This window comes from Salmo salar, chromosome 10 (genome assembly GCF_965601325.2).
Source record: "Salmo salar chromosome 10, fSalSal1, whole genome shotgun sequence".
Taxonomy (NCBI): domain Eukaryota; kingdom Metazoa; phylum Chordata; class Actinopteri; order Salmoniformes; family Salmonidae; genus Salmo; species Salmo salar.
Genome location: NC_138300.1, coordinates 114,417,375 through 114,441,185, shown reverse-complemented (window position 1 = coordinate 114,441,185; position 23,811 = coordinate 114,417,375). Strand labels below are relative to the sequence as shown.

The 23,811-nt window shown below is 42.4% G+C and overlaps 1 protein-coding gene across 1 annotated transcript in view; it reads right to left on the bottom strand.

The window, feature by feature from the left end:
- slc6a15 (solute carrier family 6 member 15) overlaps positions 1–23,310 on the bottom strand; it is a 32,323-nt gene extending 9,013 nt beyond the window's left edge. The window contains exons 1-5 of the mRNA XM_014125712.3: positions 23,149–23,310; positions 20,997–21,483; positions 9,952–10,109; positions 8,472–8,598; positions 7,993–8,174 (exon numbers count right to left, since the gene is read on the bottom strand). Coding sequence (XP_013981187.1) covers positions 7,993–8,174; positions 8,472–8,598; positions 9,952–10,109; positions 20,997–21,318 — 789 coding nt within the window. The 5' untranslated portion in view covers positions 21,319–21,483; positions 23,149–23,310. The remainder of the gene's footprint in view (positions 1–7,992; positions 8,175–8,471; positions 8,599–9,951; positions 10,110–20,996; positions 21,484–23,148) is intronic.
- Positions 23,311–23,811: the final 501 nt, after the last annotated feature.

The following is a 23,811-nucleotide window of genomic DNA, read 5'->3' as shown; positions in this document are numbered from 1 at the left end:
GTTTTATGGAGTTATTGTACATTTTAATATTGTTGTAAGGTGGTATTGTACATTTTAATATTGTTGTATGGTGGTACTGTACATTTCAATATTGGTGTATGGTGGTATTGTACATTTTAATATTGTTGTATGGTGGTATTGTACATTTTGTGATGTGGATATGTAGTGGTGTGATGATGTTTTATTTAGTTTATTCTGTGATGTGTCTTAATGTGTCTGGACCCCAGGAAGAGTAGCTGCTGCCTTGGCAACAGCTAATGGGGATCCATAATAAATAGAAATCTCTGAGGCTGCCTCTGTTGTCTCCTCCTGACCTGTGGGGGTGGCAGTAACCTACAGAGAAATATACAGCCCTGCGGACCACTATACAGTTAGTTAAAGAATACAGAAGAAGAAGCAAGTGATTGAAGTGAGTGATGCAATAGGAGGTCCTATCCCAGGGGAGGTCTACTCTACTGAACTGCTGTGGGTGCTTTCAGGGCCAAGGATTCTGACCGGCCTCTGGGCCGGGGCCCACACAAGAGCTTTTGTACCACTGTCCCACTAAGCTGACAGAGGGAGGGGCCTTCTTGCTTTGTGATATACTGTATTATCTGGGAGGATACTAGGGGATTGTGAATTGAAGAGCGGGGTGGGTAGGTTGAGTCACCCCACAGGCTCTGAGGCGTGGTTTAAGATTTAAGATGGTTTGGAGTTCAGTCATGAGCAGGGATGGGTTCAGGGGTGGGCCTCTGCCTGCCTGGTGGCCTCTAAAGGGGAAACCAGGTCAACTGGGGCGACAGATAGAGCTTAATCCTGCGCTGGTCAAACAGTTGCGAATGCCTAAACTTAGACTAGGTGTTAAAATCACACCACCTGAATGCCTAAGCTTAGACTAGATGTTAAAATTACACCACCTGAATACCTAAGCTTAGACTAGATGTTAAAATCACACCACCTGAATGCCTAAACTTAGACTAGGTGTTAAAATGACACCACCTGATGCTGTAACGGTTTAAGCTCCATTTCCCTTCGGGCCATGGGATAGGTTCAGCACACATCACTGCATTCTGTATCAGAAAGTAGGCTGACCCTCTTTGAAGTCTACTAGATCGATGCATTGCAGTTGTTTTTGTTTATAAAGCCCTACTGCATACACTTCCACCATACCTTACTTTATTTTCTAACCTGCAGACCAGACCAGACCTGATCTCAGGCATGGCTAACTCTGGAGGGCCCTCTGAGCCCTTAGATCTGACTTAAGTTTTTTTGCACCTTACATGTGGATTGATCTCCAATGCACTGTAAAATGGGAGGAATTGGTGCCTGTAGGGAACTTCAGACGGTTGTTAGGGGACCTTTTTACTGAAGAATGTGTTTGTTTGTCATGATTGTGTTTGGCTTTTTGTGTATTGTTGTGTTTAATAATGTGTATTTTAATGTGGATGTGTAGTTAATGTGTGTATTTTATTTAGATGTGTATTGTTTTGCTCAACAGGGCTCATCTGGAAAAGAGACATTGTTCTCAGCATTGACTCCCTGTCAAAATAAAGGTTACATTTTTCTTTTTTGAACAGTCATGGAAATTAAAGTGGTGAAAACTAGCTGGAGAACAAGCTATAGGATGAAAAATACAGGAGTTTTGGCGCAGGTACAGCCGAGTCGTGCTAGCTAACGCTACCTGGCAAAAATAAATCATGTTTTTACAAATCGATACTTGGGAGTGAAAGTATCAATATAATATCATCCAAATTAATATTTGCGATATGCAACTGAACGGATATTTTTTCCCCCATCACTATCTATCATTACGGCAACTCAAACTTGTCATAACGGTGATTTAACTTTGACGCGTTCTTTTGTAGCTCCACATCATTTTGTCAACAATGCGAGCAAAAAATAGATTTAGCCATTTAATACCCAGCCATTTAGTACACTCCCTCTTCACCACACAATCAGCAAAATGAAATGTATTTTCTCCCTCAGTTTCTTTTTTTGTGAGTACACTCCTAACAATCATGCGAAAGAGCGCATAAAACCATGGCAACCGGTCTGCTCCCCTCTCTCCCTCGGTCTTTCTTGCACCCTCATACCCACACACAGAAAGTAAAAAGAAAATGTAGATCCCAGTGGGGATATTCCTAGGAATAGGCTTTTGTAAACGAGGGGCGAGAGGGACATTAATATTCTTTTGTGTGGCAAAGCTTCAAAGGTTCTCCTGCTCTGGTCCCTTCACTAGGAGTGGAAAGGAAAGCTCATAGCCATTTCCACTCTCTCTCCAACTTAAAAGGCCATCGAGACTGTTGTGGGGTCCAAAGAGGGCCTCACACTTGTTCATTGTTAGAGGCAGTATGGGATCTTAAAGGACAATTTTCTTTTTTACAAACAAATCTCTATTTTTGACGTCAATGGCATGTTAAAGAAGGCTCCAGACACCTTTTTTGTGATTTCACATTTTTTTAAGAAACTTACCCCAAACAGCAAATCACTTCCTCATCCTCGTTGTGTAGTATCAGTGCCCCATAAAAACATGAACAAAGGCTCCAAAAACACCCAAATACATTGTTTTAGAAACGGAAAAGATCTCAGCATAGTGATGCAGGTCTTTAGATGTTCTACACGTTAAATTGTGTCATTCCAAACTTTATCCGCAATGTTACATTCCCTTTTGCGCGACTCATATACAGAAAAGGTGTACGGACCATTCTATAACATGACATTTTCATTAAAATGTTAGATTTAGTTAAAAAAAAAAAGTTACTTCTCCTTTAAGCACACCAAATTCATAACATATTGTACGAATTGTAAAAATATATATAAATTGCAGGATGTAACATATTATACGAAATAGATGAGGTAGTACACAATTGGATGACGTAGTACACAAAAAACAAGGACCTGTTTTGGCTGGTGAGCACCGCTTTCAAAACTACTGGCTGAAGAGGGCACAAAACTTATTCGCCCTCAGGAGACTGAAAAGATTTGGCATGGGTACTCAGATCCTCAAAAGGTTCTACAGCTGCACCATCGAGAGCATCCTGACTGGTTGCATCACTGCCTCCGACCACAAGGCACTATAGAGGGTAGTGCAAACGGCCCAGTACGTCACTGGGGCCAAGCTTCCTGCCATCCAGGACCTCTATACCAGGCGGTGTCAGAGGAAGGCCCTAAAAACTGTCAGGACTCCAGCCACCCTAGTCATAGACTGTTCTCTCTGCTACCGCACGGCAAGCGGTACCGGAGCATCAAGTCTAAGTCCAAGAGGCTTTTAAACAGCTTCTACCCCCAAGCCATAAGACTCCTGAACATCTAATCAAATGGCTACCCAGACTATTTGCATTGCTGATACTCTCTGTTGTTATCATCTATGAATAGTCACTTTAATAACTCTACCTACACGTACATATTACCTCAACTAACCGGTGCCCCTGCACATTAACTCTGTACCGGTACCCCCCTGTATCTAGTTTCGCTATTGTTATTTTACTGCTGCTCTTTAATTACTTGTTACTTTTATTTCTTATTCTTATCTTTTTAAACTGCATCGTTGGTTTTAAGGGCTCGTAAGTAAGCATTTCACTGTAAGGTCTACACCTATTGTATTCGGCGCATGTGACTAATAAAATTTGATTGGATTTCAAAGGATACAAATGTTCTGGAGCAACCACTGCACGGTAGCCATTTTATATGTAATCTTATACATTCAGAACAGATGTAAAATTGGTATTTTACAGTATATGTACATTAGTAGGTTGCTGCCGGTAAACATTCCTTGGAGCGATATGAAATAGGTCTACACTACATTCACCCAAAAGACTACAGATCATAGTCAAATCAGCCAACAATATTTGTATGGTAACAGCAGTCACCCCAAACTGTGTAGCAATCCAAAGGGAATGACAATGTTCAAGATACAGTGCCCTCAGGAAGTATTCACACCACTTGACTTTTTCCATATTTTGTTGTATTACAAAGTGGGATTGAAATGGATTTAATTGTCTTTTTTTGTCAACAATCTACACATAATACTCTGTTAAAGTGGAAGAAAAATTCTAACATTTGTAAAAAATAAATGAAAAGTAAAACACTAATAGTACAGGGGGTTGAATGTACATGTTAGAATCACCTTTGGCAGCGATTACAGCTGTGAGTCTTTCTGGGTAAGTCTCTAATCCTTAAGAGTCTATTGACGCACCCGTAACATAATAAAACATAATTTAAATAATCCTTTGGAACCTAACAGAGATCATTGCGGTGGGGTGCGGTGCAATTTCTGAGGCTGGTAACTCTAATGAACTTATCCTCTACAGCAGAGGTAACTCTGGGTCTTCCTTTCCAATGGCGGTCCTCATGAGAGCCAGTTTCATCTTAGCACTTGATGGTTTTTGCGACTGCACTTGAAGAAACTTTCAAAGTTCTTGAAATGTTCCGGATTGACTGACCTTCATGTCTTAAAGTATTGATGGACAGTCGTTTCTCTTTGCTTATTTGACCTGTTATTGCCTTAATATGGACTTGGTCTTTTACCAAATAGGGCTATCTTCTGTATACCACCCCTACCTTGTCACAACACAACTGATTGGCTCAAACGCATTAAGAAGGAAAGAATTTCCACAAATTAACTTTTAACAAGACACCTGTTAATTGAAATGCATTCCAGGTGACTACCTCATGAAGCTGGTTGAGAGAATGCCAAGAGTGTGCAAAGCTGTCATCAAGGCAAAGGGTGGCTATTTGAATCTCAAATATAAAATATATTTAGATTTGTTTAACACTTTTTTGGTTACTACATGATTCCGTATGTGTTATTTCATAGTGTTGATGTCTTCACTATTATTCTACAATGTAGAACATATTAAAAATAAAGAAAAACCCTTGAATGAGTAGGTGTTCTAAAACTTTTGACCAGTAGTGTATATCCTATATGCAAAACGTAGCTCAAGAGAAAGTGCAAGTGTCCGCTCTCATCATTCGCTGCTTCAAGTTCGGTTGCAATATGTGCGAGATCAGGTGCGTGTGTGGGCTCAATTAAATAGAGTAGGCTATATCCTATGCATGGACGAAGAAGCACGGGCAGTTATCTTTTCAAGGAAATGTACTTCCTAAATATGATGAGGCTATATCTTACTACACTGCCTACAAATAAATATTGATCCCCCATATTTGTCTCCGCATGAAAATCGTCCCACTCCGAAAAGATAGACTATAAAACGTAGCTCAAGAGAAAGTACAAGTCTCTCCAACTCATCTCTCTTCAAACTACGTCTAGCCTATTGGATGATATAGCCCAGTAATACAGATAGCCTAATATAATAAGCTATATGACAATCTCTGTTAATTTAACCTATTTTGGAGGATTTTGATATTGCCTATAGGGCGCAAAATTGCGGCGAGTATGGCTGGCAAGTGAGCTGCGTCACATTCGCCTAAAATAACATTCTCAGGACTGCGGTTGGGTTCGGGACCAGTTCTTGCGGCAGCGGGTGGCAGTCGGACAGAAAGCCAGCGGGTGTGGGCGGGAGTGTATGAAAAGCTGCGGTGGGAGTGGGATGAATAAATCAGTCCCTCACAGACCTCTACTTTGCACACCTGGATTGTATAATATTTGGACATGATTATTAAAAAAATTATTCAAGTTCTGTCAAGATGGTTGTTGATAATTGCTAAACAGCCATTTTCTTAACCATGTAATTATGACAACTGACATTACTGAGGCCAAACGGCTGTGTCTTTCAGCAAGAAGTATGGCTCACAGTTCAATGGCTAAATGACTAGGCCAGGTCTCTATCAGGTATACAGTAACTATCTAACAAGTTATCTTTGATAAAAATAATATATATATATTATATATATATAATTCAAGGATTATGTTTAAAATGTCCATAAAAGTGTGGTTAGGTTTGTGTAAATTTTACTGTTTCAAAAATGTTTTGTTCAATACTAGCTGTTCAGTAGTGCTGAGTGATTAGTGCTTTTTGAGGGTTTGGTTTAAGTTTGATTATTAAAGAAGAATCACGGTTTCCGATTTTGGTTTGGATAAACATTTTTAGACATTAAATGCACTATGCATTATGTGGGTTGAATGCTGTAACGACACTGAATAAAACAATGAATAAAGGTCCAATGATGGTAGTGACTGCCCATTGATGCTTATCACTTATTAACCATCATTTATTCACATTATTTTACTTTAATAAAATGTTTTATTGATAACTTTATTATTTCATTCCAAGTCATCATCTCATCTCTATAAAGCTGCTGCCTATACTGTCTGATAAAATCACTATTTTAGTAGTTCTTCAAAGTAAATAAGGTATACTTTTATGACTGCTGAATACCAACTATCAATCACTTACATCATTTATTTTCAGGCCCGCGAAGCAACTGCTTTCTATCCCTCTCAATAGCGCCATCCCTCTTCTCTCAGTCTCCGTGTCTGCTCTGCATAGACCGGATAACTTTAAGTGGGTGCGCAATGGATTATGGTCATTGCCACACTTTCTACGCAAAACTATGTAGAATATTGGGCTGTTGGAAACTACAACTCCCTACTACATTGCACAGTTCAGGGTTGATCTGATGTATCTCTAGAGAAACTACAACTCCCTACTACATTGCACAGTTCAGGGTTGATCTGATGTATCTCTAGAGAAACTACAACTCCCTACTACATTGCACAGTTCAGGGTTGATCTGATGTATCTCTAGAGAAACTACAACTCCCTACTACATTGCAAAGTTCAGAGTTGATCTGATGTATCTCTAGAGAAACTGCACATGGAGCTCACTGAAGAAAATAAATAAATAAATGGAATTCAAGTAATTGAACCGATGTCGGTCAATTAGTTGTTTAAAAACCCCAAAATAATGGACATTTTGGTTTATCACTCAGCACTTCTGTTCAGTTACCTACTGCTCTGATCATCAACAGCTCCGGGCGCTCAGCCTGCCGCCCAGCGCTTGGGTTGCTTTGCCAGCTATTACATTGCTTGCTATTAGGGGAGACTGCAGCAATGAGATTGCAGGATTTCAGCACATGATTTTCACAGCACAAAGTAAATGGACCTCCCTGAGGTGTTGAAATGAAGGTCCAGGTCTTCTGGGTCTGCTCTATCTGGTACTGAACAGCGGGGCGCTAAAGAGCAAATTGCAATTAACTTGTAAATAAAAAGAATCATGACAGTCATTGGGAGCCTGGGACCTGAACCAGACATCCACATCCATCATCAGTTCGAAGGACAGAGGGATACACTAGTTAGAACCTTCTCGTGGTCATGGTAGGTGAAAAAAAACATGTCTCTGTGCCCAATACCGGTAGTTAGCTTGCTAGCTCGCATGCCAATCAAGTCTAACTAAAGTTACTGGCGAGCTCATGACGCTTGTGACGTTATGCTAGTTAGCTATCCCAGCTAGATCATTTGTTTTCACTTGCTGCATCTGTGCTTGTTGTGTTTTCCTGTGCTTGTTGTGTTTTCCTGTGCTTGTTTCCTGTGCTTGTTGTGTTTTCCTGTGCTTGTTTCCTGTGCTTGTTGTGTTTTCCTGTGCTTGTTGTGTTTTCCTGTGCTTGTTTCCTGTGCTTGTTGTGTTTTCCTATACTTGTTGTGTTTTCCTGTGCTTGTTTCCTGTGCTTGTTGTGTTTTCCTGTGCTTGTTGTGTTTTCCTGTGCTTGTTGTGTTTTCCTGTGCTTGTTGTGTTTTCCTGTGCTTGTGTCATCAATGCACTCAGGAGTGATGCTTGTTCTGCGTGATGCTTGTTCTAAAGAATATCATTTTTGGTAATCAAAAGATTGGCAGCAGAGGTGATTCTGTTTTTACATGCAAAAGTGAAATAGGTATATTTATGATGTTGTTCAAATGCACAGATAACTTTACATATCTCCCCAACCCCCTGCCTCCCTGGGTATTAAGCTAATCGGTCGGCCGCCACTGCTTGGTATACAGTAACTATCTAGCAAGCTATTTTTCTTTCACTTGCTCTCAATTTCCCATCTTCACTCACTCACTCACTCACTCACCTTCCCAGAGGACTGGATTCCCTTGATCATGGCGAGGCAGACCATGGACCAGGCGGCCAGCAGACAGATGGTCATCCTCCAGTTGAGCCCTCCGCTCTCAGAGATGGAGTCCGAGATGTTCAGAGCCTCGCGGTACCAGTAGTAGGTGGTGGCCGAGCTCTTCTCACACTCAGGCACTATGTCTGGAGGGAAGAGGGACAACATGTTACTGATGAAACAGGTGCAGAACACCTGGAGTTGAGTTTCTGTGGTCACTTCACTCATTAGAACACACTTTATAATGGATTACTGTGAATGTACAGTATGGCTAATGGCTTACTGTATCACTGTCACTGGGTGGTATAAGCACCATGGCTTTATTACACACTTTATGTGAACTTGTATGCTAGTTATTAAGAGACACTCATTAGGGTAGTTATTGCCTCGTGGATCGTGATGGTGTGAGCATGTGGTGGGTGATGAGGGTGTGTGTGTTTTACACGTAGTGGTTTTGTTCTTGACCAGGGGACACTCGTGCCATGGCAGAGGCTGCTGGAAGGACTGGGAGAAGTAGAAGAGACTCCACCCTATAATCACGTTGTAGTAGAGGGCCACAAAGAAACACACCTGCAGGACAGAAACAGGTTAGTGTTTAAAACACACAATCTAAATCATCACTACCTTATGAACGCACATCACTGACTCAAATCAATCAATCAAACCTTATCGATATGGTGCTTATTATAAATGCATTTGACTTAATGGGTTTTCCAGCAACCCTAACAAGCGAAGGCGACACACTAGTTCAACAAAATCAATTTAACATGGTACCACCTGTCAAACGACTACATTTAAACCATCCTCAAACAGCACGTGCTATCATGGTTGGCAGTGTTATCATGGTTAGCAATGTTATCATGGTTAGCAATGTTATCATGGTTAGCAATGTTATCATGGTTGGCAGTGTTATCATGGTTAGCAATGTTATCATGGTTAGCAGTGTTATCATGGTTAGCAATGTTATCATGGTTAGCAATGTTATCATGGTTAGCAATGTTATCATGGTTAGCAATGTTATCATGGTTGGCAGTGTTATCATGGTTAGCAATGTTATCATGGTTGGCAGTGTTATCATGGTTAGCAATGTTATCATGGTTGGCAGTGTTATCATGGTTGATGGTGTTATCATGGTTGGCAGTGTTATCATGGTTGACAGTGTTATCATGGTTGACAGTGTTATCATGGTTGGCAGTGTTATGATGGTTGATGGTGTTATCATGGTTGATGGTGTTATGATGGTTGATGGTGTTATCATGGTTGGCAGTGTTATCATGGTTGGCAGTGCTATCATGGTTGGCAGTGCTATCATGGTTGGCAGTGTTATGATGGTTGACACATGCTGCCAGTTAGTTCACAGAAAGGTGTTGGTGACACGTGACCTATTCAGTACCCAGAATTCCTTCTGCTCTAACCTGGCTAATCAAATTATCTCCACTGCGTTGCGGCCATTAAGGAACAGAGACCGGAACACAATGACTCATGGAAGTAGTTTATACTGGCTGAGATGACATGGAGAAGACAGTTATTCTTTAAAAGGAAACTTGTCTTGTCATTTTTCAATTCATTACCATAGAAGGATGCTAAGGGTAAGGGAAAAAGTGTGTGTGTTCGCTTGTGAAGCAGAAAGAAACAGTCCTGTTTACGTGTGTGCTTTCCCCTTTATTCTAAGGAAATGTGCATGGTGCCCATGTAAAGGACGTCACGCTGCTTGCTTAGCGAGTACCGCTTCCTCCTGAGTCGACTCGAACCCAGGACCTCTGCTTTGCTAGCACACAACCTCCCAAAGCGCCTTACCAGTCGGCACCACGTGAAAAACTAGCTATTCCCTGGTGCAAGTGGGGACAGGCTGAGGAGTAATTTTCACACATGCCCATGTGCTACACCCACAGTCTTAGTAGCGGTGAACCTAACTTCACTCACCACACAGCTGGCGAAACCGATGCCCCCCAGACGAGGGCTGATGTAGTTCCACACCCCGATGCTGCCCCTGCGGATCCGCTGCCCCACTGACAGCTCCAGGAAGAACAGGGGGATGCCAATCACAATCAGCAGAATGAGGTAGGGAACCAGGTACGCCCCTGTGGAGAAGAACCAACACACACAGGGTCAGAACTATGTCACACACAAACATACACACACGAGCATGTTGCGAACACACACTCCGTGTGTACGCAGCCACACACACACAAACAAACATGCACACACACACGCAGCTACACACACAAACAAACACACACACCATGTAGTGACTTCCCACCACACCAGTTTTGCCTCTGTGTGTCCTGGCATCAAGTCACTTCCCTCATCATAGTGTGTTGTGCCACATAAGTATTTTGATCTGGAAAGATAATCAGGTGTCAGATTACCCAAACTGATCTGGAAAGATACTCAGGTCTCAGATTACAACAAACTAATCTGGAAAAATACTCAAGTCTCAGATTACCCAAACTGATCTGGAAAAATAATCAGGTCTCGGATTACCCAAACTGATTTGGAAAGACACTCAGGTCTCAGATTACCCAAACTGATCTAGAAAGATACTCAGGTCTCAGATTACCCAAATTGATCTGGAAAAATACTCAGGTCTCAGATTACCCAAACTGATCTGGAAAGATACTCAGGTCTTAGATGACCCAAATTTATCTGGAAAGATACTCAGGTTTTAGATGACCCAAACTGATCTGTGGCTACTGGAATCATAATGATGACATTCTTTACAGTTGAAATCGGAAGTTTACATACACTTAGGTTGGAGTCATTAAAACTCGTTTTTCAGCCACTCCACAAATGTATTGTTAAAACAAACTATAGTTTTGGCAAGTCGGTTAGGACATCTACTTTGTGCATTGCACAAGTAATTTTTCCAACAATTGTTTACAGACAGATTATTTCACATCATCACAATTCCAGTGGGTCGGAAGGTTACATACATGAAGTTGACTGTGCTTTTAAACAACTTGGAAAATTCCAGAAAATGATGTCACGGCTTTAGAAGCTTCTGATAGGCTAATTGACATCATTTGAGTCAATTGGAGGTATAGCTGTGGATGTATTTCAAGGCCTACTTTCAAACTCAGTGCCTCTTTGTTTGACATCGTGGGAAAATCAAAAGAAATCAGCCAAGACCTCAGAAAAAAAATGTGTAGACCTCCACAAGTCTGGTTCATCCATGGGAGCAATTTCCAAATGTCTGAAGGTACCACGTTCATCTGTACAAACAATAGTACGCAAGTATAAACACCATGGGACCACGCAGCCGTCATACCGCTCAGGAAGGAGACGTGTTCTGTCTCCTAGAGATGAACGTACTTTGGTGCGAAAAATGCAAATCAATCCCAGAAAAACAGCAAAGGACCTTGTGAAGATGCTGGAGGTAACAGGTACAAAAGTATCTATATCCACAGTAAAACGAGTCCTATATCGACATAACCTGAAAGGCTGCTCAGCAAGGATGAAGCCACTGCTCCAAAACCATAAAAAAGCCAGACTACGGTTTGCAACTGCAAATGGGGACAAAGATCATACTTTTTGGAGAAATGTCCTCTGGTCTGATGAAACAAAAACAGAACTGTTTGGACATAATGACCATCGTTATGTTTGGAGGAAAAAGGGGGAGGCTTGCAAGCTGAAGAACACCATTCCAAACATGAAGCACGGGGGTGGCAGTATCATGTTGTGGGGGTGCTTTGCTGCAGGAGGGACTGGTGCACTTCACAAAATAGATGGCATCATGAGGAAGGAAAAGTATGTGGATATATTGAAGCAACATCTCAAGACATCAGTCAGGAAGTTGCTTGGTCACAAATGGGTCTTCCAAATGGACAATGATCCCAAGCATACTTCCAAAGTTGTGGCAAAATGGCTTAAGGACAACAAAGTCAAGGTATTGGAGTGGCCATCACAAAGCCCTGACCTCAATCCTGTAGAAAATCTGTGGGCAGAACTGAAAAAGCATATGCGAGCAAGGAGGCCTACGAACCTGACTCAGTTACACCAGCTCTGTCAGGAGGAATGGGCCAAAATTCACCCAACTTATTGTGGGAAGCTTGTGGAAGGCTACCTGAAACATTTGACCCAAGTTAAACAATTTAAAGGCAATGCTACCAAATACTAATTGAGTGTATGTAAACTTCTGACCCACTGACATTTCACATTCTTAAAATAAAGTGGTGATCCTAACAGACCTAAAACAGGGAATTTTTACTAGGATTAAATGTCAGGAATTGTGAAAAACTGAGTTTAATTGTATTTGGCTAAGGTGTATGTAAACTTCCGACTTCAACTGTATACCCTTAACAGACACTTTCAGGGAGAATGACTAAGACACAGCCCATAATAGCACAGGTCTGTAAAATAGGATCTGTCTGTGTCTGTTACGATACTCTCAGGGAATCAGAACATCCTCCACATTGATCTGGTACTGGTACTCCCTGTATATAGCTCCACATTGATCTGGTACTGGTACTCCCTGTATATAGATTCACATTGATCTGGTACTGGTACTCCCTGTATATAGCTCCACATTGATCTGGTACTGGTACTCCCTGTATATAGATTCACATTGATCTGGTACTGGTACTCCCTGTATATAGCTCCACATTGATCTGGTACTGGTACTCCCTGTATATAGATTCACATTGATCTGCTACTGGTACTCCCTGTATATAGATTCACATTGATCTGGTACTGGTACTCCCTGTATATAGATTCACATTGATCTGGTACTGGTACTCCCTGTATATAGCTCCACATTGATCTGGTACTGGTACTCCCTGTATATAGCTCCACATTGATCTGGTACTGGTACTCCCTGTATATAGCTCCACATTGATCTGGTACTGGTACTCCCTGTATATAGCTCCACATTGATCTGGTACTGGTACTCCCTGTATATAGCTCCACATTGATCTGGTACTGTTACTCCCTGTATATAGCTCCACATTGATCTGGTACTGGTACTCCCTGTATATAGCTCCACATTGATCTGGTACTGGTACTCCCTGTATATAGCTCCACATTGATCTGGTACTGGTACTCCCTGTATATAGCTCCACATTGATCTGGTACTCCCTGTATATAGCTCCACATTGATCTGGTACTGGTACTCCCTGTATATAGCTCCACATTGATCTGGTACTGATACTCCCTGTATATAGCTCCACATTGATCTGGTACTGGTACTCCCTGTATATAGCTCCACATTGATCTGGTACTGGTACTCCCTGTATATCGCTCCACATTGATCTGGTACTGGTACTCCCTGTATATAGCTCCACATTGATCTGGTACTGGTACTCCCTGTATATAGCTCCACATTGATCTGGTACTGGTACTCCCTGTATATAGCTCCACATTGATGTGGTACTGGTACTCCCTGTATATAGCTCCACATTGATCTGGTACTGGTACTCCCTGTATATAGCTCCACATTGATCTGGTACTGGTACTCCCTGTATATAGCTCCACATTGATCTGGTACTGGTACTCCCTGTATATAGCTCCACATTGATCTGGTACTGGTACTCCCTGTATATAGCTCCACATTGATCTGGTACTGGTACTCCCTGCATATAGCTCCACAGTGATCTGGTACTCCCTGTATATAGCTCCACATTGATCTGGTACTGGTACTCCCTGTATATAGCTCCACATTGATCTGGTACTGGTACTCCCTGTATATAGATTCACATTGATCTGGTACTGGTACTCCCTGTATATAGCTCCACATTGATCTGGTACAGGTACTCCCTGTATATAGCTCCACATTGATCTGGTACTGGTACTCCCTGTATATAGCTCCACATTGATCTGGTACTCCCTGTATATAGCTCCACATTGATCTAGTACTGGTACTCCCTGTATATAGCTCCACAGTGATCTGGTACTGGTACTCCCTGTATATAGCTCCACATTGATCTGGTACTCCCTGTATATAGCTCCACAGTGATCTGGTACTGTTACTCCCTGTATATAGCTCCACATTGATCTGGTACTCCCTGTATATAGATTCACATTGATCTGGTACTGGTACTCCCTGTATATAGCTCCACATTGATCTGGTACTGGTACTCCCTGTATATAGCTCCACATTGATCTGGTACTGGTACTCCCTGTATATAGCTCCACATTGATCTGGTACTCCCTGTATATAGCTCCACATTGATCTGGTACTGGTACTCCCTGTATATAGCTCCACATTGATCTGGTACTGGTACTCCCTGTATATAGCTCCACATTGATCTGGTACTGGTACTCCCTGTATTTAGCTCCACATTGATCTGGTACTGTTACTCCCTGTATATAGCTCCACATTGATCTGGTACTGGTACTCCCTGTATTTAGCTCCACATTGATCTGGTACTGGTACTCCCTGTATATAGCTCCACATTGATCTGGTACTGGTACTCCCTGTATTTAGCTCCACATTGATCTGGTACTGGTACTCCCTGTATATAGCTCCACATTGATCTGGTACTGGTACTCCCTGTATATAACTCCACATTGATCTGGTACTGTTACTCCCTGTATATAGCTCCACATTGCTCTGGTACTGGTACTCCCACAACTTGCAGACTTGTTTACGTGCTGCTGTGCGTTTTGTTGCCAACCTTATTTTGCTACCTGACAACTTTACATTTTTTACTTTTTAATTACTGTTTATATTTTTAGTTTTTACCTCACTCAACTTTTTTTTCATTCAACTTTTTTACTCCGGACGTTTTATCTGGACATGGTTCATCAGGAGTTCCAACAGCCGAAGCTAAGTAGTAACATTAACATGATGCCTTCTCATTGCAGTCGTTGTACTTATAATATACAGGAGAACGATCGCCTTACAGCAAGGGTAGCTGTGCTGCAAGCCCAGCTTCAGACACAATCGTTAGGCAAGGGTAATTTCAGTGTAGGAAAGGATGAAACAGCGTCTGTGCCACCAGTAAGTACAGATAGTAACGTTAGTATAAATCCCCTCGCACGGTCCCCGCAGCCGGATATCTTTCTCATGGCTTCTGGAGGGAAACGCTGTAGGAATGCTCAACCGGTGTCACTCATTCAGCCGACAGAAACTTTCAACCGGTTCTCCCCATTAAGCAGCGAGTCGGAGTCAGAGGCCAAGCTTTCTCTGGTCTCTACTCCTGCCGTTGTGGGGTCTGAGACGCTGAAGGCTCCCACCATTAGCTCTGACAAATTGAAAACCCTAGTCATTGGTGACTCCATTACCCGCAGTATTAGACTTAAAACGAATCATCCAGCGATCATACACTGTTTACCAGGGGGCAGGGCTACCGACGTTAAGGCTAACCTGAGAATGGTGCTGGCTAAAGCTAAAACTGGTGAATGTAGAGAGTATAGAGATATTGTTATCCACGTCGGCACCAACTATGTTAGGATGAAACAGTCAGAGGTCACCAAGCGCAACATAGCTTCAGCGTGTAAATCAGCTAGAAATATGTGTCGGCATTGAGTAATTGTCTCTGGCCCCCTCCCAGTTAGGGGGAGTGATGAGCTCTACAGCAGAGTCTCACAACTCAATCGCTGGTTGAAAACTGTGTTCTGCCCCTCCCAAAATATATAATTTGTAGATAATTGGCCCTCTTTCTGGGACTCACCCACAAACAGGACCAAGCCTGGCCTGTTGAGGAGTGACGGACTGCATCCTAGCTGGAGGGGTGCTCTCATCTTATCTACGAACATAGACAGGGCTCTAACTCCCCTAGCTCCACAATGAAATAGGGTGCAGGCCAGGCAGCAGGCTGTTAGACAGCCTGCCAGCTTAGTGGAGTCTGCCACTAGCACAGTCAGCGTAGTCAGCTCAGCTATCCCCATTGAGACCATGTCTGTGCCTCGACCTAGGTTGGGCAAAACTAAACATGGCGGTGTTCGCTTTAGCAATCTAACTGGAATAAAGACCTCCTCCATTCCTGCCATTACTGAAAGAGATTGTGATATTCACATCTCAAAATAGGGCTACTTAATCTTAGATCCCTCACTTCCAAGGCAGTTATAGTCAATTAACTAATCACTGATCATAATCTTGATGTGATTGGCCTGATTGAAACATGGCTTAAGCCTGATGAATTTACTGTGTTAAATGAGGCCTCACCTCCTGGTTACACTAGTGGCCATATCCCCCGTGCATCCCGTAAAGGCGGAGGTGTTGCTAACATTTATGATAGCAAATTTCAATTTACAAAAAGAAAAACGACGTTTTCGTCTTTTGAGCTTCTAGTCATGAAATCTATGCAGCCTACTCAATCACTTTTTATAGCTACTGTTTACAGGCCTCCTGGGCCATATGCAGTGTTCCTCACTGAGTTCCCTGAATTCCTATCGGATCTTGTAGTCATAGCAGATAATATTCAAATTTTTGATGACTTTAATATTCACATGGAAAAGTCCACAGACCCACTCCAAAAGCCTTTCGGAGCCATCATCGACTCAGTGGGTTTTGTCCAACATGTCTCTGGACCTACTCACTGCCACAGTCATACTCTGGACCTAGTTTTGTCCCATGGAATAAATGTTGTGGATCTTAATGTTTTTCCTCATAACCATGGACTATCGGACCACCATTTTATTACGTTTGCAATCGCAACAAATAATCTCCTCAGACCCCAACCAAGGAGCATCAAAAGTCATGCTATAAAATCTCAGACAACCCAAAGATTCCTTGATGCCCTTCCAGATACGCAAGGACGTCAGAGGACAAAAATCAGTTAACCACCTAACTGAGGAACTCAATTTAACCTTGCGCAATACCCTAGATGCAGTTGCACCCCTAAAAACTAAAAACATTTGTCGTCAGAAACTAGCTCCCAGGTATACAGAAAATACCCGAGCTCTGAAGCAAGCTTCCAGAAAATTGGAACGGAAATGGCGCCACACCAAACTGGAAGTCTTCCGACTAGCTTGGAAAGACAGTACCGTGCAGTATCGAAGAGCCCTCACTGCTGCTCGATCATCGAATTTTTCCAACTTAATTTGGGAAAATAAGAACAATCCGAAATTTATTTTTGATACTGTCGCAAAGCTAACTAAAAAGCAGCATTCCCCAAGAGAGGATGGCTTTCACTTCAGCAGTAATAAATTCATAAACTTCTTTGAGGAAAAGATCATGATCATTAGAAAGAAAATTACGAACTCCTCTTTAAATCTGCGTATTCCTCCAAAGCTCAGTTGTCCTGAGTCTGCACAACTCTGTCAGGACCTAGGATCAAGGGAGACACTCAAGTGTTTTAGTACTATATCTCTTGACACAATGATGAAAATAATCATGGCTTCTAAACCTACAAGCTGCATACTGGACCCTATTCCAGCTAAACTACTGAAAGAGCTGCTTCCTGTACTTGGCCCTCCTATGTTGAACATAATAAACGGCTCTCTATCCACCGGATGTGTACCAAACTCACTAAAAGTGGCAGTAATAAAGCCTCTCTTGAAAAAGCCAAACCTTGACCAAGAAAATTTAAAAACTAATCGGCCTATATCGAATCCTCCATTCCTCTGTAAACATTTTGAAAAAGCTGTTGCGCAGCAACTCACTGCCTTCCTGAAGACAAACAATGTATACGAAATGCTTCAGTCTGGTTTTAGACCCCATCATAGCACTGAGACTGCACTTGTGAAGGTGGTAAATTACATTTTAATGGCGTCAGACCGAGGCTCTGCATCTGTCCTCGTGCTCCTAGACCTTAGTGCTGCTTTTGATACCATTGATCACCACATTCTTTTGGAGAGATTGGAAACCCAAATTGGTATACACGGACAAGTTCTGGCCTGGTTTAGATCTTATCTGTCGGAAAGATATCAATTTGTCTCTGTGAATGGTTTGTCCTCTGACAAATCAACTGTAAATTTCGGTGTTCCTCAAGGTTACGTTTTAGGACCACTATTGTTTTCACTATATATTTTACCTCTTGGGGATGTCATTCGAAAACATAATGTTAACTTTCACTGCTATGCGGATGACACACAGCTGTACATTTCAATGAAACTTGGTGAAGCCCCAAAATTGCCCTCGCTAGAAGCCTGTGTTTCAGACATAAGGAAGTGGATGGCTGCAAACTTTCTACTTTTAAACTCGGACAAAACAGAGATGCTTGTTCTAGGTCCCAAGAAACAAAGAGATCTTCTGTTGAATCTGACAATTAATCTTGATGGTTGTACAGTCGTCTCAAATAAAACTGTGAAGGACCTCGGCATTACTCTGGACCATGATCTCTCTTTTGACGAACATATAAAGACTGTTTCAAGGACAGCTTTTTTCCATCTACATAACATTGCAAAAATCTGAAACTTTCTGTCCAAAAATGATGCACAAAAATGTATCCATGCTTTTGTTACTTCTAGGTTCTAGGACTACTGGAATGCTCTACTTTCCGGCTCCCGGATAAAGCACTAAATAAACTTCAGTTAGTGCTAAATACAGCTGCTAGATTCCTGACTAGAACCAAAATATTTGATCATATTTCTCCAGTGCAAGCCTCCCTACACTGGCTTCCAGGGCTGATTTCAAGGTTTTACTGCTAACCTACAAAGCATTACATGGGCTTGCTCCTACCTATCTTTCCGATTTGGTCCTGCTGTACATACCTACACGTACGCTACGGTCACAAGACACAGGCCTCCTAATTGTCCCTAGAATTTCTAAGCAAACAGCTGGAGGCAGGGCTTTCTCCTATAGAGCTCCATTTTTATGGAATGGTCTGCCTACCCATGTGAGAGACGCAGACTCTGTCTCAACCTTTAAGTCTTTACTGAAGACTCATCTCTTCAGTAGGTCATATGATTGAGTGTAGTCTGGCCCAGGAGTGTGAAGGTGAACGGAAAGGCTCTGGAGCAACGAACCGCTCTTGCTGTCTCTGCCTGGCCGGTTCCCCTCTCTCCACTGGGATTCTCTGCCTCTAACCCTATTACAGGGGCTGAGTCACTGGCTTACTGGTGCCCTTCCATGCCGTCCCTAGGAGGGGTGCGTCACTTGAGTGGGTTGAGTCGCTGACATGGTCTTCCTGTCTGGGTTGGCGCTCCCCCTTGAGTTGTGCCGTGGCGGAGATCTTTGTGGGCTATACTCGGCCTTGTCTCAGGATTGTAAATTGGTGGTTGAAGATATCCCTAGTGGTGTGGGGGCTGTGCTTTGGAAAAGTGGGTGGGATTATATCCTGCCTGTTTGGCCCTGTCCGGGGGTATCATCGGATGGGGCCACAGTGTCTCCTGACCCCTCCTGTCTCAGCCTCCAGTATTTATGCTGCAGTAGTTTGTGTTGGGGGGCTAGGGTCAGTCTGTTATATCTGGAGTATTTCTCCTGTCTTATCCAGTGTCCTGTGTGAACTTAAGTATGCTCTCTCTAATTCTCTCTTTCTTTCTCTCTCTCGGAGGACCTGAGTCCTAGGACCATGCCTCAGGACTACCTGGCATGATGACTCCTTGCTGTCCCCAGTCCACCTGGCCGTGCTGCTGCTCCAGTTTCAACTGTTCTGCCTGCGGCTATGGAACTCTGACCTGTTCACCGGACGTGCTACCTGTCCCAGACCTGCTGTTTTCAACTCTCTAGAGACAGCAGGAGCGGTAGAGATACTCTCAATGATCGGCTATGAAAAGCCAACTGACATTTACTCCTGAGGTGCTGACTTGTTGCACCCTCGACAACTACTGTGATTATTTTTATTTGACCATGCTGGTCATTTATAAACATTTGAACATCTTGGCCATGTTCTGTTATAATCTCTACCCGGCACAGCCAGAAGAGGACTGGCCACCCCTCATAGCCTGGTTCCTCTCTAGGTTTCTTCCTAGGTTTTGGCCTTTCTAGGGAGTTTTTCCTTGCCACTGTGCTTCTACACCTGCATTGCTTGCTGTTTGGGGTTTTAGGCTGGGTTTCTGTACAGCACTTTGATATATCAGCTGATGTAAGAAGGGCTATATAAATAAATGTGATTTGATATATAGCTGCACATTGATCTGGTACTGGTACTCCCTGTATATAGCTCCACAGTGATCTGGTACTGGCACTCCCTGTATATAACTCCACAGTGATCTGGTACTGGTACTCCCTGTATATAGCTCCACAGTGATCTGGTACTGGTACTCCCTGTATATAGCTCCACAGTGATCTGGTACTGGTACTCCCTGTATATAGCTCCACAGTGATCTGGTACTGGTACTCCCTGTATATAGCTCCACATTGATCTGGTACTGGTACTCCCTGTATATAGGTCCACAGTGATCTGGTACTGGTACTTCCTGTATATAGCTCCATTCTTGTGTATTTTATTTTATTCCTCTCCTTGTGTTACCATTTTAAACTGTGCCTCGTTGGAAAGGGCTCGTAAGCCAGTGGTTCGCGATAAAGTCTTCACCAGTTGTGTTCGGTGCATGTGACAAATAAAATACCTTTTTTTGCTTGTTCTGATATTTTTAGATTCTTTATTTAATTTTTCTGGGTTATGTGTGTATTTATGTATTTATTGCTAGGTATTACTGCCCTGTTGGAGCTAGAAACACAAGCATCTCGCTGCACCTGGTGTAACATCTGCAAATCTGTATACACAACCAATAAACTTCAGATTTGATTTGTCATTGGTTGTTGCTGTGTGGTTAAAATAAGGCTCATTTAGGGGGGTTTGCTGGTATTGAGTGCTGTTATTGTTGCGTGTTGCAGCATGGTTATCATTGTGTTATTTGGTGATTGTTACTAGGTTATTGAAAGAGGAGAGACGGAAACAGACTCAGACAGTCACGTGACCACTGTGATGTTGATCTTGAGAGCTCTGATCACCAAGGTCACAGTCTGGTTTTGACAGACGTGCACCACAACACAACAGGAGGTTCACACACTTAACATCCATACATACGCACGCACACGTACACACACACACACACACACAATGGGGCAGGCTAACCTTCCCAAATCCTAACCATAATGGCATGCGACTTCTATACCTTAACCAATAAGCACAACAGCCACTCACCCCCTCCGTTCTTTTGACACAGGTAGGGGAATCTCCAGACATTGCCCAGGCCTACAGAGAAGCCCACCTGGGCTAGGATGTATTGCAGCTTGCTGTTCCAGGCTGGTCTCGCTGCATCATCCTCTGCGTCCGAGCCCCCATCCTCCACATCCATGTCTCCATTAAGGTCCTTTCCTTCCCCATCACCTCCGCCGCCACCCACGATCAGCGAGCTCTTCTTGAAGGAATCATCACACGTGTCCTCATTGGATAGCAGGTCCCTGACAGACTCCGTGACATCGTCGTCAAGTTCTCTCTTGACGGCCTTGCTGTTTTTGGGCATTTGATAAAGCAGACCAGGGCGTGGGGCAGAATGTCTTTTGGGCTGCTAGCGGGAGGCAGTTCAGTTCTGGTAGTTCTGAGGGCTTAAAGATGGACTGTCAGATAAAGAGTCTGTCTTGGAGGTGTGTGATGAAGGAGTTGTTTATTTCTTCATTATCACCAAAAGCTTGGGGCAGGAAAGAAAAATAAATGATTTAGGGTATTGTATTCATATTCAAAATTCAATATTCATTATTTCAGGACAAACAGAGTGGGGTTGTCATAACTATTAGATGTTAACACAGGACCCATTTTATGAAAATTAGGCTACAATATTGAACTTTTCTTCGTTATCAGCGAATGCCATAAGGAAAGCAAACAAAATCCTAGGGTATAATATCCATAATCCCAGTAAAGGCAGAATGAGAGTCAGTATTGGTGATATCACCACTCTGATGCACATAGAAAGAATTATGGTTTCTGTATTTACTGAGTAGAAAGAGAAGAGAAGAGAAGAGAAGAGAAAGGGAGGGAGGGAGGAAGTAAGGGGGGTGTCTGTCTGTGTGTAAAAAAAAAGTTTCCGTTCTCTATTTCAATGAAACCACAAAAAGGCCACGTTTTTATACCGTATGCTCTATGATCACACTTCAATTGAATATAATCACCCCTAATCTCTTTCATCAGTCAGAAATGGTATAGTCTGGATGGTGTCCAACCTCGTGTGTACGCTTGTTAGAAAACTTGCCATGGGCAGTTGTTAAGGATAAACGATATAATGATTTAATAGTATTCTTTGTATTTCTGTTAAAATATTTTTTTTTCAAATCATATTTTTGTCACAAGGAAATCATATGACAAATGTGACCAAAATCTATGGATGCCAGTGTGTATTGGTTAGTTTGACGCATGACCAGAACATGTGAAGCTGTTCTGCTGTCTGCTGAGATTAGGGATCCGCGCGCCGAAATCATTGGCGCAGAGCACGAGGTCATTTGCATACGAACCCAAACACTCGTTGTACTCGCAGCTCAACGTGAGAGCAGAAAAAACATACAAACGAAAAAAAATTGAAAACGACCCAGAATATAGCCCTAAATGTATTAGTATGATAGGTGTAATGTGATTACAATTCGGCCCATAGTTTTTAAAATCCACATTGTGAGTAAAATAAGACCACAATGATACAATGTTACCATGGTGCAGATTGTAGCAGCCTATTGCCTTTCACCGACCAGCGGTTTAAGTGATTAATAGATTTCCTTTGGCCACTTCCAGATTAGCCTCGTTTTAAAAGCATGGGCGTAATTTCATCAGCAAATAAACGTAAATGATAGGCCTAATACTCTGAAAATGTTAAATTCCTTTTAGGGTGCAGCTGGAATAGTCTGTAGCTATAGCACACAGAAAGATATAACCTACCGGTATTCATGTTGTCTTTATAATAACATTTGACTACTGTATTAATGTGAATGTGCATTTCCATGTATTATGAATAAGAAATTGTTCCATGTTCATATTGAATACGCCACCGTATGGCACATTTCCACTATAAAGGCTAAATTAAGCTATTAAATATGCTATATATGTGTGTGTGTGAGAGAAAAAAAGCATGATTAAATGCATAAATGCCGAAAAAGCAATGGACAATACCTGGCGCCATGTGATCTATTGTGTATTCAAGAGACAATTTGTTCTAGGAATGAACATCAATGAATTCTTCACTCCCCGCCCAACCCATCTCTCCTCTCTGTGCCATCCATGTGGGGTATTTCATCATACACTCCCTGGCATCATCCTGCGCACTGCCACCCTATTCAGACCAACACATCGATTCCTTTTAAATTAAATGTACCTTTAGTCGTCTTCAGTAAGATGGGGATGTTGGTCCTTTTCGGAATGATGCGTATCAAGGAATGAAATTGTGACAGAAGCACATGCACGGGGCAGACATCATCACTTGTAGGCTAACGCGTATATGATGCTTTATCGCTGCTGTGGTGTTGTATGAAACGGACACAAGTGCTTCGCCTCTTCTAGGATTTAGAAATACATCCAGCGCGGTAATAGGGGTGCTTGGTTGCTTTGTTTATAACTGTTTGATCCAAATTCCCATTCCTTTTTGCTCAATTTATCTCTTTGTGTATTACGGATTATGTATGATGATATGATTATATTCATTACTATCGTGAATGCGCAGGATAAACTAAATAATTGTTTTAACATTTTCCTGATCCCCCCCTATTTGCACTTGGTATGTTCTACTACGACTAACCCCTTATTAGCTCCTTCACTAGAAGGGGGGTATGTGTGGGTAGAATGTGTCTGTATTGTAGCCTATCTATTAGGACTGACTTGTGATTGTCCTATTGTACCTACAACTTGTAATTAGGTATGTGGAATAGGCAAAGACCTACATGCTGTTTTAATTCAATAATTGTAGCCTACACACGGTGAAGGGCATTGCGAGTCACCACCACTAAATTCAATCTGAACTCGTGTGCTGCTTGCCTTGCAG